This window comes from Meles meles, chromosome 5, assembly GCF_922984935.1.
Source record: "Meles meles chromosome 5, mMelMel3.1 paternal haplotype, whole genome shotgun sequence".
Taxonomy (NCBI): Eukaryota; Metazoa; Chordata; class Mammalia; order Carnivora; family Mustelidae; genus Meles; species Meles meles.
Genome location: NC_060070.1, coordinates 9,764,016 through 9,777,825, shown reverse-complemented (window position 1 = coordinate 9,777,825; position 13,810 = coordinate 9,764,016). Strand labels below are relative to the sequence as shown.

General features: G+C 37.9%; 1 protein-coding gene and 1 pseudogene across 4 annotated transcripts in view; both read right to left on the bottom strand.

The window, feature by feature from the left end:
- Nucleotides 1–3,599: 3,599 nt before the first annotated feature.
- On the bottom strand, nucleotides 3,600–3,936 carry LOC123942076 (annotated as a pseudogene).
- A 6,363-nt stretch (nucleotides 3,937–10,299) lies between these two features.
- The window catches only part of SERAC1 (serine active site containing 1), a 59,542-nt gene continuing 56,031 nt past the window's right edge, over nucleotides 10,300–13,810 (bottom strand). For all 4 annotated transcript variants that reach the window (XM_046006509.1, XM_046006510.1, XM_046006512.1 and 1 more), the window contains exons 18-19: nucleotides 13,103–13,246; nucleotides 10,300–11,349 (exon numbers count right to left, since the gene is read on the bottom strand). In XM_046006509.1, the coding sequence (XP_045862465.1) occupies nucleotides 11,213–11,349; nucleotides 13,103–13,246 (281 nt within the window). In that variant the 3' untranslated portion in view covers nucleotides 10,300–11,212. The remainder of the gene's footprint in view (nucleotides 11,350–13,102; nucleotides 13,247–13,810) is intronic.

The following is a 13,810-nucleotide window of genomic DNA, read 5'->3' as shown; positions in this document are numbered from 1 at the left end:
CCTACAAATTTTATAATTTTTTTTTTCTAGTTCTGGGAAATATGCCATTGGAATCTGATAGGGATTGGATTAAATCTATGTCATAGTCTTATGTAAAGCAACACTTGGTACACAGGAACTCATTCTTTACTGCATTACAGTTCTATTTTATTATTAAAATGAGAAGCCAACTAGGAGGTTATATTCCAGGCCAAATGTGAAAATCTGAACTGGAGACTGTGGCAGTAGAAATGGAAAAGGATTCTGGTCCTTCTAAGTAGACCAGATAGCTCTTGGTACTTAACCATATTTGGCAAAGAGAAGTCAAAACAATTGAAAGGAGTACTGATTGAAGGAACATAATAGATTATCTAAAATAGAAACAGAAGATATGGACCTGAGCATAAACAGACTATGTAGTTCTTAAAGCTTTCAATGAATTTAAAAAAATTTTAATGAAAAAATTTTTAATTTCAGCTTTATTGGGGATAATTGACATATAAAACTAAGGTATTTAAAGTATACTTGTGGTGATTTGATATAAAATGTGAAAGGGTTTCCCTATCTATTTAATTAAACACATTCATCACCTCACTTATCACTTGTATGGGTGTATATGTGAGAACTCTGAAGTTTTACTCTTAGCAAATTTGAATTATACATCATAGTGTTGTCAGTTATAGTCACTATGTTTTATAGTAGATGATTGGACCTTATTTATGCTATAGCTAAAAGTTTTACCATCCTCTCCCTATTTCTTCCTACTGTTAGTCCCTGGCAAACAAGTTTTCTACTGTTTCTAGTAGTTTGAGGGTTTTTTTGTTTTGTTTTGTTTTAGGATTCCACATGTAAGTGATACCATAAATGTCTTTCTCTGTCTGGCTTACTTCACTTAGCGTAATGCGCTCAAGTTCCATCGATGTTATTACAAATGGCAGGATGGAATTTTTTTCTCATGGCTGAATAATATTCCATTGTAGGTATATATCAAATCTTCTTTATCCATTCATCTGTTAATAAACACTTAGGTTTTCTCCTTATCTTGGCTATTGTGAGTAATGCTGTAATGAACATGGGAGTGCAGATATCTCTCAGATATCCTGTTTTCATTTCCTTTGGATATTTACACAGAAAGGAGATTGCTGGATCATATGGTAGTTTTTAGGTTGTTTTTTTTAGGACCCTCCATACTGTCCTATATAGTGTCCACACCAATTTACATTCCCACCAGCAGTGCCCAAGTGTCCCCTTTCCTCCACATCCTTGCCAACACTTGTTCTCTCTTATCTCATCAATGATGGTAACCATTCTAATAGATGTGAAAAGATATCTCATTGTGGTTTTGAATTCTATTTGAACTGATGATTAGAGACATTGAGTACGTTTTCATGTACCTGTTAGCCATTAGTATGTCTTCCTTGGAAAAATGTTCATTCTCAAATCAAATTGTTTGATACTTACTATTAAGTTGTAAGTATTCTTATATATTTTAGATATGAATCCCACATCAAACATATAATTCGCAAGTATTTCCTCCTATCCAGTAGCCTGCCTTTTTAGTTGATGGTTCCTTTGCTGTGCAGCTTTTTAGTTTAATAATGTTCCAATTTTTAGGTTATTGCTTCTGTTGCCTTTGTTTTTGGTGTCACATCCAAAAAATCATTGCCAAGACTAACGTCAAGGTGTTTATCAGCTATGTTTCCTTCTAGGATTTTTATGGTTTAAGGTCTTAATGTTCAAGTCTTTAATCTATTTTGCATTGGTTTTTATGTATGGTATAGATAGTAGTTCAGTTCCATTCTTTTGCATGTGGCTGTCTGGTTTTCCCAACACCATCCACTGAAGAGACCATCCTTTCCCAACAATACCTTCTTGGCTCCTTTTCCATAATTTGACCAAATATGTACCAGTTTATTTCTGGGCTCTCTATATTGTCCTATTGATTTACTGTCCTTTTATGCCAATATCATACTGTTTTGGTTACTGTATCTTTATAATACAGTTTGAAATTGGGAAATGTGCTGACTTGCGTTTTCTTTCTGAAAATTGCTTTGGCTCTTTGGGGTCTTTTCTGGTTCCACAAAAACTTTAGGATTGTTTCTTCTATTTCTGAGAATAAATGCCATTTGAATTTTGATAGGAACTGCACTGAATCTGTAGATTGCTTTGGATAGTATGGGCCTTTTAACAATATTAGATGTTCCAGCCCATAAGCATGGAATACCTTTCCACTTATTTCTATTTCTTTTATCAATGTCTTAGTTTTTGGTGTACAGGTCATTCACCTCCTTGTTTAAATTTAGTCCTAGGTATTTTTTGATGCAGTTGTAAATGGGATTGTTTTCTTAATTTCTTTCTAATAGTTTGTTATTAGTGTATAGAAACCTAATTTTGTATGTTGATTTTGTATCCTGCAACTTTACTGAATTCATTTATTCTAAGTTTTTTTTTTTTTTTAAGATTTTATTTATTTGACAGCGAGAGAGAGAGAGATCACAAGTAGGCAGAGAGGCAGGCAGAGAGAAAGAGAGAGGGAAGCAGGATCCCCGCCAAGCAGAGAGCAGAGAGCCCGATGTGGGACTCGATCCCAGGACCCTGAGATCATGACCTGAGCCGAAGGCAGAGGCTTAACCCACTGAGCCGCCCAGGTGCCCTATTCTAAGTTTTTTGATGGAGTCCTTTGAGCTTTCTAAATACAATGTAGTCTGCCAGTAGAAACAGTTTTACTCCTTCCTTCTTCCTTTACATTTTGAAAAACTGTTCTTTTTCTTGCCTAATTGTTCTGATTAGGCCATCCAATACCATGCTGAATAAACAGTGGCCAAAAAAAAAAAAAAAAAAGGCCATGAGACTATGGGCACTCTTGTTCCTGATGGTGGAGGAAATGCTTTTAGCTTTTCACCTTTTCATGATGTCAGCTGTGGGCTTGTCGTATTAAGTTGAGGTACTTTCCTTCTATACCCACTTTGCTGAGAGTTTTTATCATGAATTAATGTTGAATTTTGTCAAATGCTTTTTCTTCCTTCATTTTGTTAATATGTATCACAGTGATTGATTTGCAGATGTTCAACCATCTTGAATCCCTAGAATGAATCCCACTTGATCACGGTGTATTATCTTTCTAATGTACTGTTGAATTCAGTTGGCTGTAATTTTGCTGAGCCATTTTTTACATCTATTTCATCGGGGATGTTGAGTCCTTGTCAGATTCTATTTCAGGGTAATCCTGGCCTCATAAAATGAGTTTCAAAGTATTCCCTCCTCGTCTGCTTTTTGGAAGATTGAGAAGGATTAGTATTAATTCTTCTTTAAATATTTGGTAGAATTCACCAGTGAAATGATCTGGTCTGGGACTTTTCTTTGTTGGATTTTTTGACTACTGATTCAATCTCCTTATTAAGAATTGGACTGTGCAGATTTTCTACTTCTTCACAATTCAGTTTTGGTAGATTGTATTGTAGGATTTTATCCATTTCTTCTGGGTTGTACACTTTATTGGCAAATAATTGTTCCTATTCTGTCTCTTAACGATTCTCAGTATTTGTGTGTTGTTAGTTCTAAGTCTCTTCCTCCTCCTCCTCCCTCCTCCTTTTTTTCTTTTAAGTTCCAGAAAGGCTTTATTACTCAGAGGGAAGGGGTTCATTCAGTCTTTCTTGGCTACTACTTTTATCATAAGCTGCCAGGATGTTACTTAGCTCCTCTCTCTTCCCCTTGGCATGGATGTGTGTTCCCACCCTTTTCTTGATGAAACTGGAGGGTGCGTTTGTCCTCGGAGACCTTGAGCAGCTCCACAGGATGCCACTCAAATGTGGTGATGCCACACACTTCTTGGATCTTGGTCCACATGAATCCGATGTGCTCGGTGAGCCACCCGCAGCAGGAGCTGTGCCTCTGCTTGCTCACATTCACTTGGCGGACCTTGTTGAGGCCCATGGCCATAAGGTAGCAAGGAGCCATGGCTGCTACTCTTCAGTAGCTCCCCTGGAGGAAGGGCCTCCTCTTTCATTTATAATTTTATTTGTCCTCTCCCTTTTATCTTGGTATGAGTAGCTAAAGTTTTGTCTATTTTATCTTTTCAAAAAATAGCTCTTAGTTTCCTTGGTCTTTTCTATTATTTTTTATTTTATAAAGTAGGTTCCATGGCTACCGTGGATCCCAGTGTGGGGCTTGAACTCATAACCCTGACATCAAGACCCAAGCTGATATCAAGAGTCAGACACTTAAACAACTGAGCTACTCAGGTGCCCCTCTATTATCTTTTAAGAATCTATTTCCTTTAAAAAAAAAAAAAAAAAGAATCCATTTCCTTTATTTCTACTCTGATCTTCATTTCTTTCTTTCTGCTAACTTGGGGCACAGTTTGTTTTTTCTAGCTACTTAAGATATAAAGTCAGGTTGTTTGAAATTTTTCTTAATGTAGGCATTTGTTGCTATAAACTTCCCTCTTGGAACTGCTTTTGGTACATCCCTTAAGGTTTGGTATGTTGTATTTTTTATTTCAATTTCTTCTTTCATTCATTGCTCAGTTGCATGTTTAATCTCCACATATTTGTGAACTTTCCAGTTTTCTTCTTTTCACTGATTTCTAGTTTCATACCATTGAGGTCAGTAAAGATGCTTGATAGATTTGTCTTTTTAATTTTATTGACTTGTTTTGTGGCCTAATGTATGACTTATCTTGGAGAATGTTTTGTGTACACTTGAGAACAATGTGTATTCTGCTACTGTTGCATGGAAGGTTCTGTAGTCATCTATTAAGTCCATCTGGTCTAACATGTCATTAAGTCCAATGTTTATTGAGTTCTGTCTGAATGATGCCATATATTTTACTCTTCAGGTGTGATGTTTCATATATTTAGGTGCTATGTTGGGTGTGTAAATATTTATGTTATTTTCTCTTGATGAATTAACATTTTTATCATTATATGATAACCTTCTCTGTCCCTTATTAGTCTCTGGCTTTAAGTCTAATTTGTAGTAGTATATTAAGTAGATTTCTAAGTAGATTTAAATACAGCTACCCCTGCTTTCTGGTTTCCATTTGCATGGAATATCTCTTCCCATCTTTTCACTTGCAGTCTGTGTGTGTCCTTAAAGCTGAAGCGAGTGTTTGTTGTTGTTTTTTTTAAATCCACTCAGTGGCTCTTTTCTTTGGATTAGAGAATTCAGTCCATTCAAAGTAACGATTAATGAAATGGCAATACTAAGTCCATGTCTAATTGTTTTCTTTTCTCTTTCTCTTTTGTGTATTTAAGTTTTTGCATTGAGGTCATCGTGAAGTTTACATAAAACATATTTATGTCATTTTAAACTAACAACTTTCCAGATGTCTACCTAAGCTGTTTTTACTCTTCCCATTTTGTTCTCAATGTCACAAATTATATATTTTTACCTTGTATATCCAGTAACAAATTGTAGTTATTTTTAGTATTTTTTGTCTTTTAACCTTCATACTAGATTTGTTTACCCATTACATTAGCATGTTCTGAATTTATATATTTATACTTACCAGTGAGATTTATACTTTCATATGTTTTCCTGTTACTAATTAGCATTCTTTCATTTCAGCTTGAAGTATTCCCCTGAACATTTCATGTGGGACTGGTCTAGAGGTGATGAACTCCAATTTTTGCTTGTCCGGAAAACTCTATCGCTTCTTCGATCCTGAAGAACTTTGCCAGGTATTCTTGATTGCCAATTTTTTTTCTTTCAGCACTTTGACTCTATTATCCCATTTTTCTGGCCCACAAAGTTTCTGCTGAAAAATCTGCCAATAGTATTATGGATTTCTCTTGTACATAACCATTTGTTTTTCTCTTGCTACTCTTAAGACTCTCTGACCTTTAACTTTTTGGAAATTTAGTTATAATGTTTCTTGGTGCGGATATATTTGGATTCATCTTATTTGGAATTCTCTGGGCTTCCTGGTTAGGGGAGAATTCAGCCATTATTTCTTTGAATAAGCTTTCTGCCTTTCTCTTTTCCTTCAAGGAGACCTATAATGCAATGATATCCCCCAAGTCCCTTAAACTATATTCACTCTATCTTCACTCTTTTGTCTTTTTGGCTCTCTGACTGGATGAATTCCACTGCCATCTTTGAATCTGCTGATCCTTTCTTTCACACAATCCAGTCTGTCATTGAAACTCTCTACTGAGTTTTTCAGTTTATTTTCCAGCTTTATGATTTGTTTGGTATTTGCTTACATTTTATAGGTCTGTGTTTAAATTCTCACTTTGCTCATGCATTATTCTTAGACATTGGTGACAATCTCTATTTTGAACTCTTTATCAGGTCACTTATCTCCATATTTAAGGTTTATTTCTCAAGTTTTATCTTCTATAGTCCTCTGTTTACTCATTTTTCTCAACATTCTGTTGATTTCTGTGCATTATGTAAAACAGCCACCTCTCCCAATCTTGACAGAGTGGTCTTATTTAGATGAATCTTGTCGTTCAGTCTGCTGAGCTCTTGGTTCTCTCTCAAACCTTTGTCACTATCCAAGCCCCCTTCTTTGTTCTTAGTGTCTGCCACCAGTTGAGGGTCTGCCAAAACCTGTCAGTGTTCCAAAGTGGAGGCGATTTGTCAGTACCCAGAAGCAGGCTGACTGGAAGCTGGACTTTTAAAGTACGTAAACAGACTTCTTTCAGGTAAAGACTGGAAGATGAGTGTTTCTGCCTGTCTCTGTGCTGAGCCCTGAATGGTTTGTTTTCTAGAGTCCTGAGGGACCTGCAAACACAAGCTCTGCTGGCCACCAGAGCCAGGCAATGGAGGGGTGCATTCCCTGCATAGCAGCCAAAAAAGCCAGGGCACAAGACATGCATAAACTTCTTCCACAGAGATACCAGTGACCTGGAATGTACCAGACGGAGAATGCACTTATGGCTCCCTTCTGCCTCCCCAGTCTCCATGGAGAATCAGTCTCTAGATGTGTGCTAAATTAGAAGCCTAAGCCTCAGGCTGCAGCTTTTAAGGTATGTAAGTAGGCATCCATTAGCTAGTACTTACTGTTAGTTAATGCGGTTAGCTAATGGATACATTCACTGTATCTACATAATAAAACCGGTGGCTAAGTCACTTGTTAGGTCGGTGCATAATTAAGCTGGGTTGATAGGGTTTAGGGGTGATCTCAGTTTACCATCAGACACTATACTCATTTCAGCTTTGACTATCCCATTCTACAAATGTCTACCATCTTTAAAAGCTAAAAACATGACCCAGCAACTCCACTCTTAGTCTATATCGAAGGGAATGGAAAACATGTCCACATAAAAAAACTTGTACATAAATGTTTACAGCTCCATTATTCATAATAGCAAAAAACGAAAAGAACCTAAATACCCATCAGCTGATGAATGCATCAACAAATGTGGTGTATCTCCACACAACTGACTGTTTAACTATAAAAAGGAATGAAGTACTGATACCTGCTACATCATCAAAGAACCCTGGAAACAGGCTAAGAAAAAGAAGCCAAACACTAAAAGGCCATGCATTGTATGATTTCATTTATATGAAATGTCCATAACAGGCCAGATCCATAGAGAGAGAAAGTAGATTAGTGTCTGCCAGGAGCTAGTGGAAAGGTGAGGAGTGATTGCTAATAAGTATAGAGTTAATTTTCGGGATGATGAAATGTTCTGAAATTAGTGGGGAGGGTTGTACAACACTGTATATTTAAAAGGGTGAATTTTATGGTATGTGATTTTTTTAGTTTTTAAATTTTTTAATAAACATATAATGTATTTTTATCCCCAGAGGTACAGGTCTGAATTGCCAGGTTTACACATTGCACAGCACTCACCATAGCACAAACCCTCCCCAATGTCCATAACCCCAACATTCTCTCCCGACCCCCCTCCCCCCAGCAACCCTCAGTTTGTTTTGTGAGATTGAGTCTCTTATGGTTTGTCTCCCTCCCGATCGCATCTTGTTTCATTTATTCTTTTCCTACCCCCCAAGCCCCCCACATTGCATCTTCACTTCCTCATATCAGGGAGATCATATGATAGTTGTCTTTCTCCGACTGACTTATTTCACTAAGCATGATATCCTCTAGTTCCATCCACGTCATCACAAATGGCAAGATTTCTTTTGATGGCTGCATAGTATTCCATTGTGTATATATACCACATCTTCTTTATCCCTTCATCTGTTGATGGACATCTAGGTTCTTTCCATAGTTTGGCTATTGTGGACATTGCTGCTATAAACATTCAGGTGCACGTGCCCCTTCGGATCACTACATTTGTATCTTTAGGGTAAATACCCAGTAGTGCAATTGCTGGGTCATAGGGTAGCTCTATTTTCAACTTTTTGATGAACCTCCATGCTGTTTTCCAGAGTGGTTGCACCAGCATGCATTCCCAGCAACAGTGTAGGAGGGTTCCCCTTTTTCTGCATCCTCGCCAGCATCTGTCATTTCCTGACTTGTTAATTTTAGCCTTTCTGACTGGTGTGAGGTGGTATCTCATTGTAGTTTTGATTTGTATTTCCCTGATGCCGAGTGATGTGGAGCACTTTTTCATGTGTCTATTGGCCATCTGGATGTCTTCTTTGCAGAAATGTCTGTTCATGTCCTCTGCCCATTTCTTGATTGGATTATTTGTTCTTTGGGTGTTGAGTTTGCTAAGCTCTTTATAGATTTGGGTACTAGCCCTTTATCTGATACGTTGTTTGCAAATATCTTCTCCCATTCTGTCAGTTGTCTTTTGGTTTTGTTAACTGTTTCCTTTGCTGTGCAAAAGTTTTTGATCTTGATGAAATCTCAATAGTTCATTTTTGCCCTTGATTCCCTTGCCTTTGGCGATGTTCCTAGGAAGAAGTTGCTGCAGCTGAGGTCGAAGAGGTTGCTGCCTGTGTTCTCCTCAAGGATTTTGATGGATTCCTTTCTCACATTGAGGTCCTTCATCCATTTTGAGTCTATTTTCATGTGTGGTGTAAGGAAATGGTCCAGTTTCATTTTTCTGCATGTTGCTGTCCAATTTTCCCGACACCATTTGTTGAAGAGGCTGTCTTTTTTCCATTGGACATTCTTTCCTGCTTTGCCAAAGATTAGTTGACCACAGAGCTGAGGGTCTATTTCTGGGCTCTCTATTCTGTTCCATTGATCTATGTGTCTGTTTTTGTGCCACTACCATACTGTCTTGATGATGACAGCTTTGTAATAGAGCTTGAAGTCCGGAATTGTGATGCCACCAACTTTGGCTTTCTTTTTCGATATTCCTTTGGCCATTCGAGGTCTTTTCTGGTTCCATATAAATTTTAGGATTATTTGTTCCATTTCTTTGAAAAAAAGGGATGGGATTTTGATAGGGATTGCATTAAATGTATAGATTGCTTTAGGTAGCATAGACATTTTCACAATATTTGTTCTTCCAATCCAGGAGCATGAAACATTTTTCCATTTCTTTGTGTCTTCCTCAATTTCTTTCATGAGTACTTTATAGTTTTCTGAGTATAGATTCTTTGCCTCTTTGGTTAGGTTTATTCCTAGGTATCTTATGGTTTTGGGTGCAATTGTAAATGGGATTGACTCCTTAATTTCTCTTTCTTCTGTCTTGTTGTTGGTGTAAAGAAATGCAACTGATTTCTGTGCATTGATTTTATATCCTGACACTTTACTGAATTCCTGTACAAGTTCTAGCAGTTTTGGAGTGGAGTCTTTTGGGTTTTCCACATATAGTATCATATCTGCAAAGAGTGATAGTTTGACTTCTTTGCCAATTTGGATACCTTTCTTTTTTTATCTGATTGCTAAGGCTAGGACTTCTAGTACTACGTTGCATAGCAGTGGTGATAATGGACATCCCTACCGTGTTCCTGACCTTAGCGGAAAAGCTTTCAGTTTTTCTCCATTGAGAATGATATTTGCGGTGGGTTTTTCATAGATGGCTTTGATAATATTGAGGTATGTGCCCTCTATCCCTACACTTTGAAGAGTTTTGATCAGGAAGGGATGCTGTACTCTGTCAAATGCTTTTTCAGCATCTATTGAGAGTATCATATGGTTCTTGTTCTTTCTTTTATTAATGTATTGAGTCACATTGATTGATTTGCAGATGTTGAACCAACCTTGCAGCCCTGGAATAAATCCCACTTGGTCATGGTGAATAATCCTTTTAATGTACTGTTGGATTCTATTGGCTAGTATTTTGGTGAGAATTTTCACATCTGTGTTTGTCAAGGATATTGGTCTGTAATTTTCTTTTTTGATGGGATCCTGGTATGTGATTTCTAAATGATGCTGTTATTTAAAAATAAAAAGTCCACATGATTTCCTATTTCTTTTTTTTTTTTAAGATTTTATTTTTAAGCAATCTCTACACCCAATGTGGGGCTAGAACTCACGACCCCAAGATCAAGAGTCACATGCTCTACCAACTGAGCCAGATACATGATTTCCTATTTCTCACATGCTCAAGGTCAACTTATGCAACTTTCAAATGAGCATAAAAGAAAGGTATACACATTGTTTAGCTAAAGAGAATCTTGATACTAAGTACTGTTAGTATATATAATAGTTTAGGATAGTTTTATTTCATACTCTGATCAATAATGGATTAGCTACTTTATCCTTAGCCGGGAAAAATTACAAGTATAGGTAGCTACAGTCTGGAAAGAATTACTATAAGCTATAATTCTTTTAAAAAGAGAAGTATTTGTTCTCGGCAATATGAAAATAAAAACTTACAAGGAGCTGACCCATCGATGACAACGGGTCTGACAAAGTTAACATGTGAGACAAGGTTTACACGGATATATATTTTTTAAAATTTAGAGCACATGGAAACCCAGAACAAAAAGTCTTTATATTCTAGTTCAGTCTCCTCTCTTGTCTAGGTACTTTCTGAGTGGTATTTTTACAGAAGGTGATGATTGTTCTCCCTTTAGAAACCATCAGTGTTCTCCTTGTGTGAGCTGGAGACCATCGCAGATGACAAAAGGCATTTTCTGTCCCTAGAAGCTTGTTCCCTGTACCAGGGACAACACTGCACACAACATAAGCTGGCACACATAGAATTTCTTTTAAATCAAAAGAATCCAGTCGAGCCCTTCGATCTTTGATTGCCACTGTTTGTGCTTTATGGTGCAGGAACTGAGAACCACATTCCGTCGCCTGCAACATGCTGCAGACTACGTCGATGCCACAGAGACTATGTTCACATGATTGCACAGAGCTTAAAAAGAGAAACAGAACACCAAGTTTCTTGCGAAATGGAAGAAAGATAACTCAGTTTTCAAGGTCTTTGGCTAAAGTTTCACAGATGAATTGTAAGGTACGCTGGTATAAAAAAGCATCCTTTTTCTTTGGCTTACAGATGTTCAAATGGTCAACGTCCACAGGAATTAGATCTCCAATGCCTAAATCTGAAGAAAACAAAAATGCCAACAAAATCTAAGTAAAAATCTAGACTTCCCCCATCAATACTGAAAGATGAATGGGTATTTCTAAATGGTGATTTGGTTGTACTAAGGGACATTAAAAAGATACAGGAACTGGGGGCGCCTGGGTGGCTCAGTGGGTTAAGCCACTGCCTTCGGCTCAGGTCATGATCTCAGGGTCCTGGGATCGAGTCCTGCATCGGGCTCTCTGCTCAGCGGAGAGCCTGCTTCCCTTCCTCTCTCTCTGTCTGCCTCTCTTGTGATTTCTCTCTGTCAAATAAATAAAATCTTAAAAAAAAAAAAAAAGATACAGGAACTGGAGGTTTGACCACAGCAAAGCTACATGTGACTAATCTCATGAGAATGGGTTCTCAGTAGGTATAATTTTAAGCTTTCATAAACTCTTTGTATGTGTTCTGGCCTACTTCCTAATTGATTAGTGAACAGAACCTGAGCAGCAGCAGCAGCAAAACCTTTATTCCAATGCATGCTACTACTGAATTATTCCATACTTCTTTTAAGCATCTCTTTTTCTAGAGTTTATGTTATTGAGCTCCCCTGTCCTGATGATAGGAATGACAATATCTCACACAGGATCCATTCTTCACCCTGCCAGGCGGAAGTTGATCTAGTGCTTGAGAGCTGTAGCTGAGTTTCTGATGTTTCAGCCTAACAAAGTGCACCTAGATGCAAGTGACAAGAGGTCCTGGTGAGGACTGCAGGGTACGGAACGCAGGTGGTGGTTATGAAGGAAGACAAACCTCCTTGTGATCCCAAAGAAAGGGCAGACAGAATTTTGACAAGGCTTTGCAGCTACAGACAGCTGGTCCACAGTATTACTTTTTACTTTTGGTTCAAGCTTCCACAAAGTCCTTTTTTTAAGTTCTTCAACTACTACATAGTAACTCCTCACCGTACGGCACATTACTTTGTGGTAAAGCCTCTTTAGGTCCTACTATGGAGTATTATGTCTTTCATTTTAATCAGATAATACATAATGGAGTTAGGCCAAAACTTGTCCTACAGGCTGAAGAACCATCTGGCAGGCACTCCAACTTCCTGTCCCTGAGAGCTCTCAGGAGGGCCGAGTGCCACTAAGCACCGAACCCTGCCTCAGAAGTCACCAGGTTGGCTAGCTGAGAGAAAAGCATTTCAAGGAGGGAAATGTGTGGGTCATGTACTACATACCGAGCAATAAAGGAGTCAGTAAAGAGAATTAAGATTCGGGCCCCACCTCAAAAAGCCTGTAATACATTATAATACACCACAGTAATAGGTATTGGCCAGTTCCTTCAACCCCAGGGTTAGAAAAGAAATTGTTGCTTGAATATTCCCCATCTAAGATTCCACTGGAAAAAAGTGATGTTAAAAAAAATCTTTCACTTATTAAACTTCCACACCTTTAGCTGTACTATATGCAGCTTTAACAAATCAAAGATCAGTCTATTAAATGCCCCTTTTGCTGTAGCCGATAGAAGGACTTTGAATTCTTACTACAACAGAGCTCACTGGGCAGCCAATTAACCTCCACCAGCTAAAGGAAGGGAGGGAGGAGTAATGCCAAGGTTGTATGTTGGCGGAGAAATTGTAATCTATAGCTGAAAGGAACAGACTCTAGATCTTCACATAACTGTCTCCTAAAACTGAGAAGCTGAATATACAAATGGGGTGTTTATGATTAACTATAGGTACCACCAACCAGAATCTAATAGCAAACAAACGTCAAACGAAGGAATACCTGCTGATTCCACGGGTACCACGTGCAGTTTAATCATGCTACCGATGTAAGTTGGCAGTGTTTCGACAAAATTCAGCACCTGGAAATTCTTGTCTTTAGCAAATTCCAGAAAGTCATCTTGTAGTGTTTTAAGTGCAGGAGAATCTTTAAAGTTACAAGAAACAAGACTGTGACAAATTCTATTTACCCAATTCATAATAAAATGTACTAAAGAGAAAATTAGGGTTCTAGTTCAAGATAGTGATTTGTTTATTTTCTCTCCTTCCTAAGAAGTCATTAAGATGAGCGCACAGTTAAAGTCACACCAGAACTGATAGAGGCCAGCAGGCTGAGGGCGAGGCTGCAGATGTTACTGGCTATGTGGGACTGGGGTCCCTCAGGGTGCTGGCTGGCACCTTCACCCTAAAGCACAGCCTCCCATCAACAAGACCTGTCTATAATCAGAGGGCCTAGTCCTCCATATCAACTAGAAAAAGGCAACCGAGACATATCAGACCCTAGAATAGCATATAACCCAACAGAGACACCCAGTGAGTAAACGAAACACCTGTGCACAGAAGAGACAGAACCCAGTGAAGAAACAGAAAGGAACTTTAAGAAAAAACTCCAATTAGTATCATTAGAATGATTTCAAAAGAATCAGAGAATAAGAAAGAGATTCTGGGAAATAAAACTTGACTGCAAAAAAATAAAGTTCAACAGAAGGTT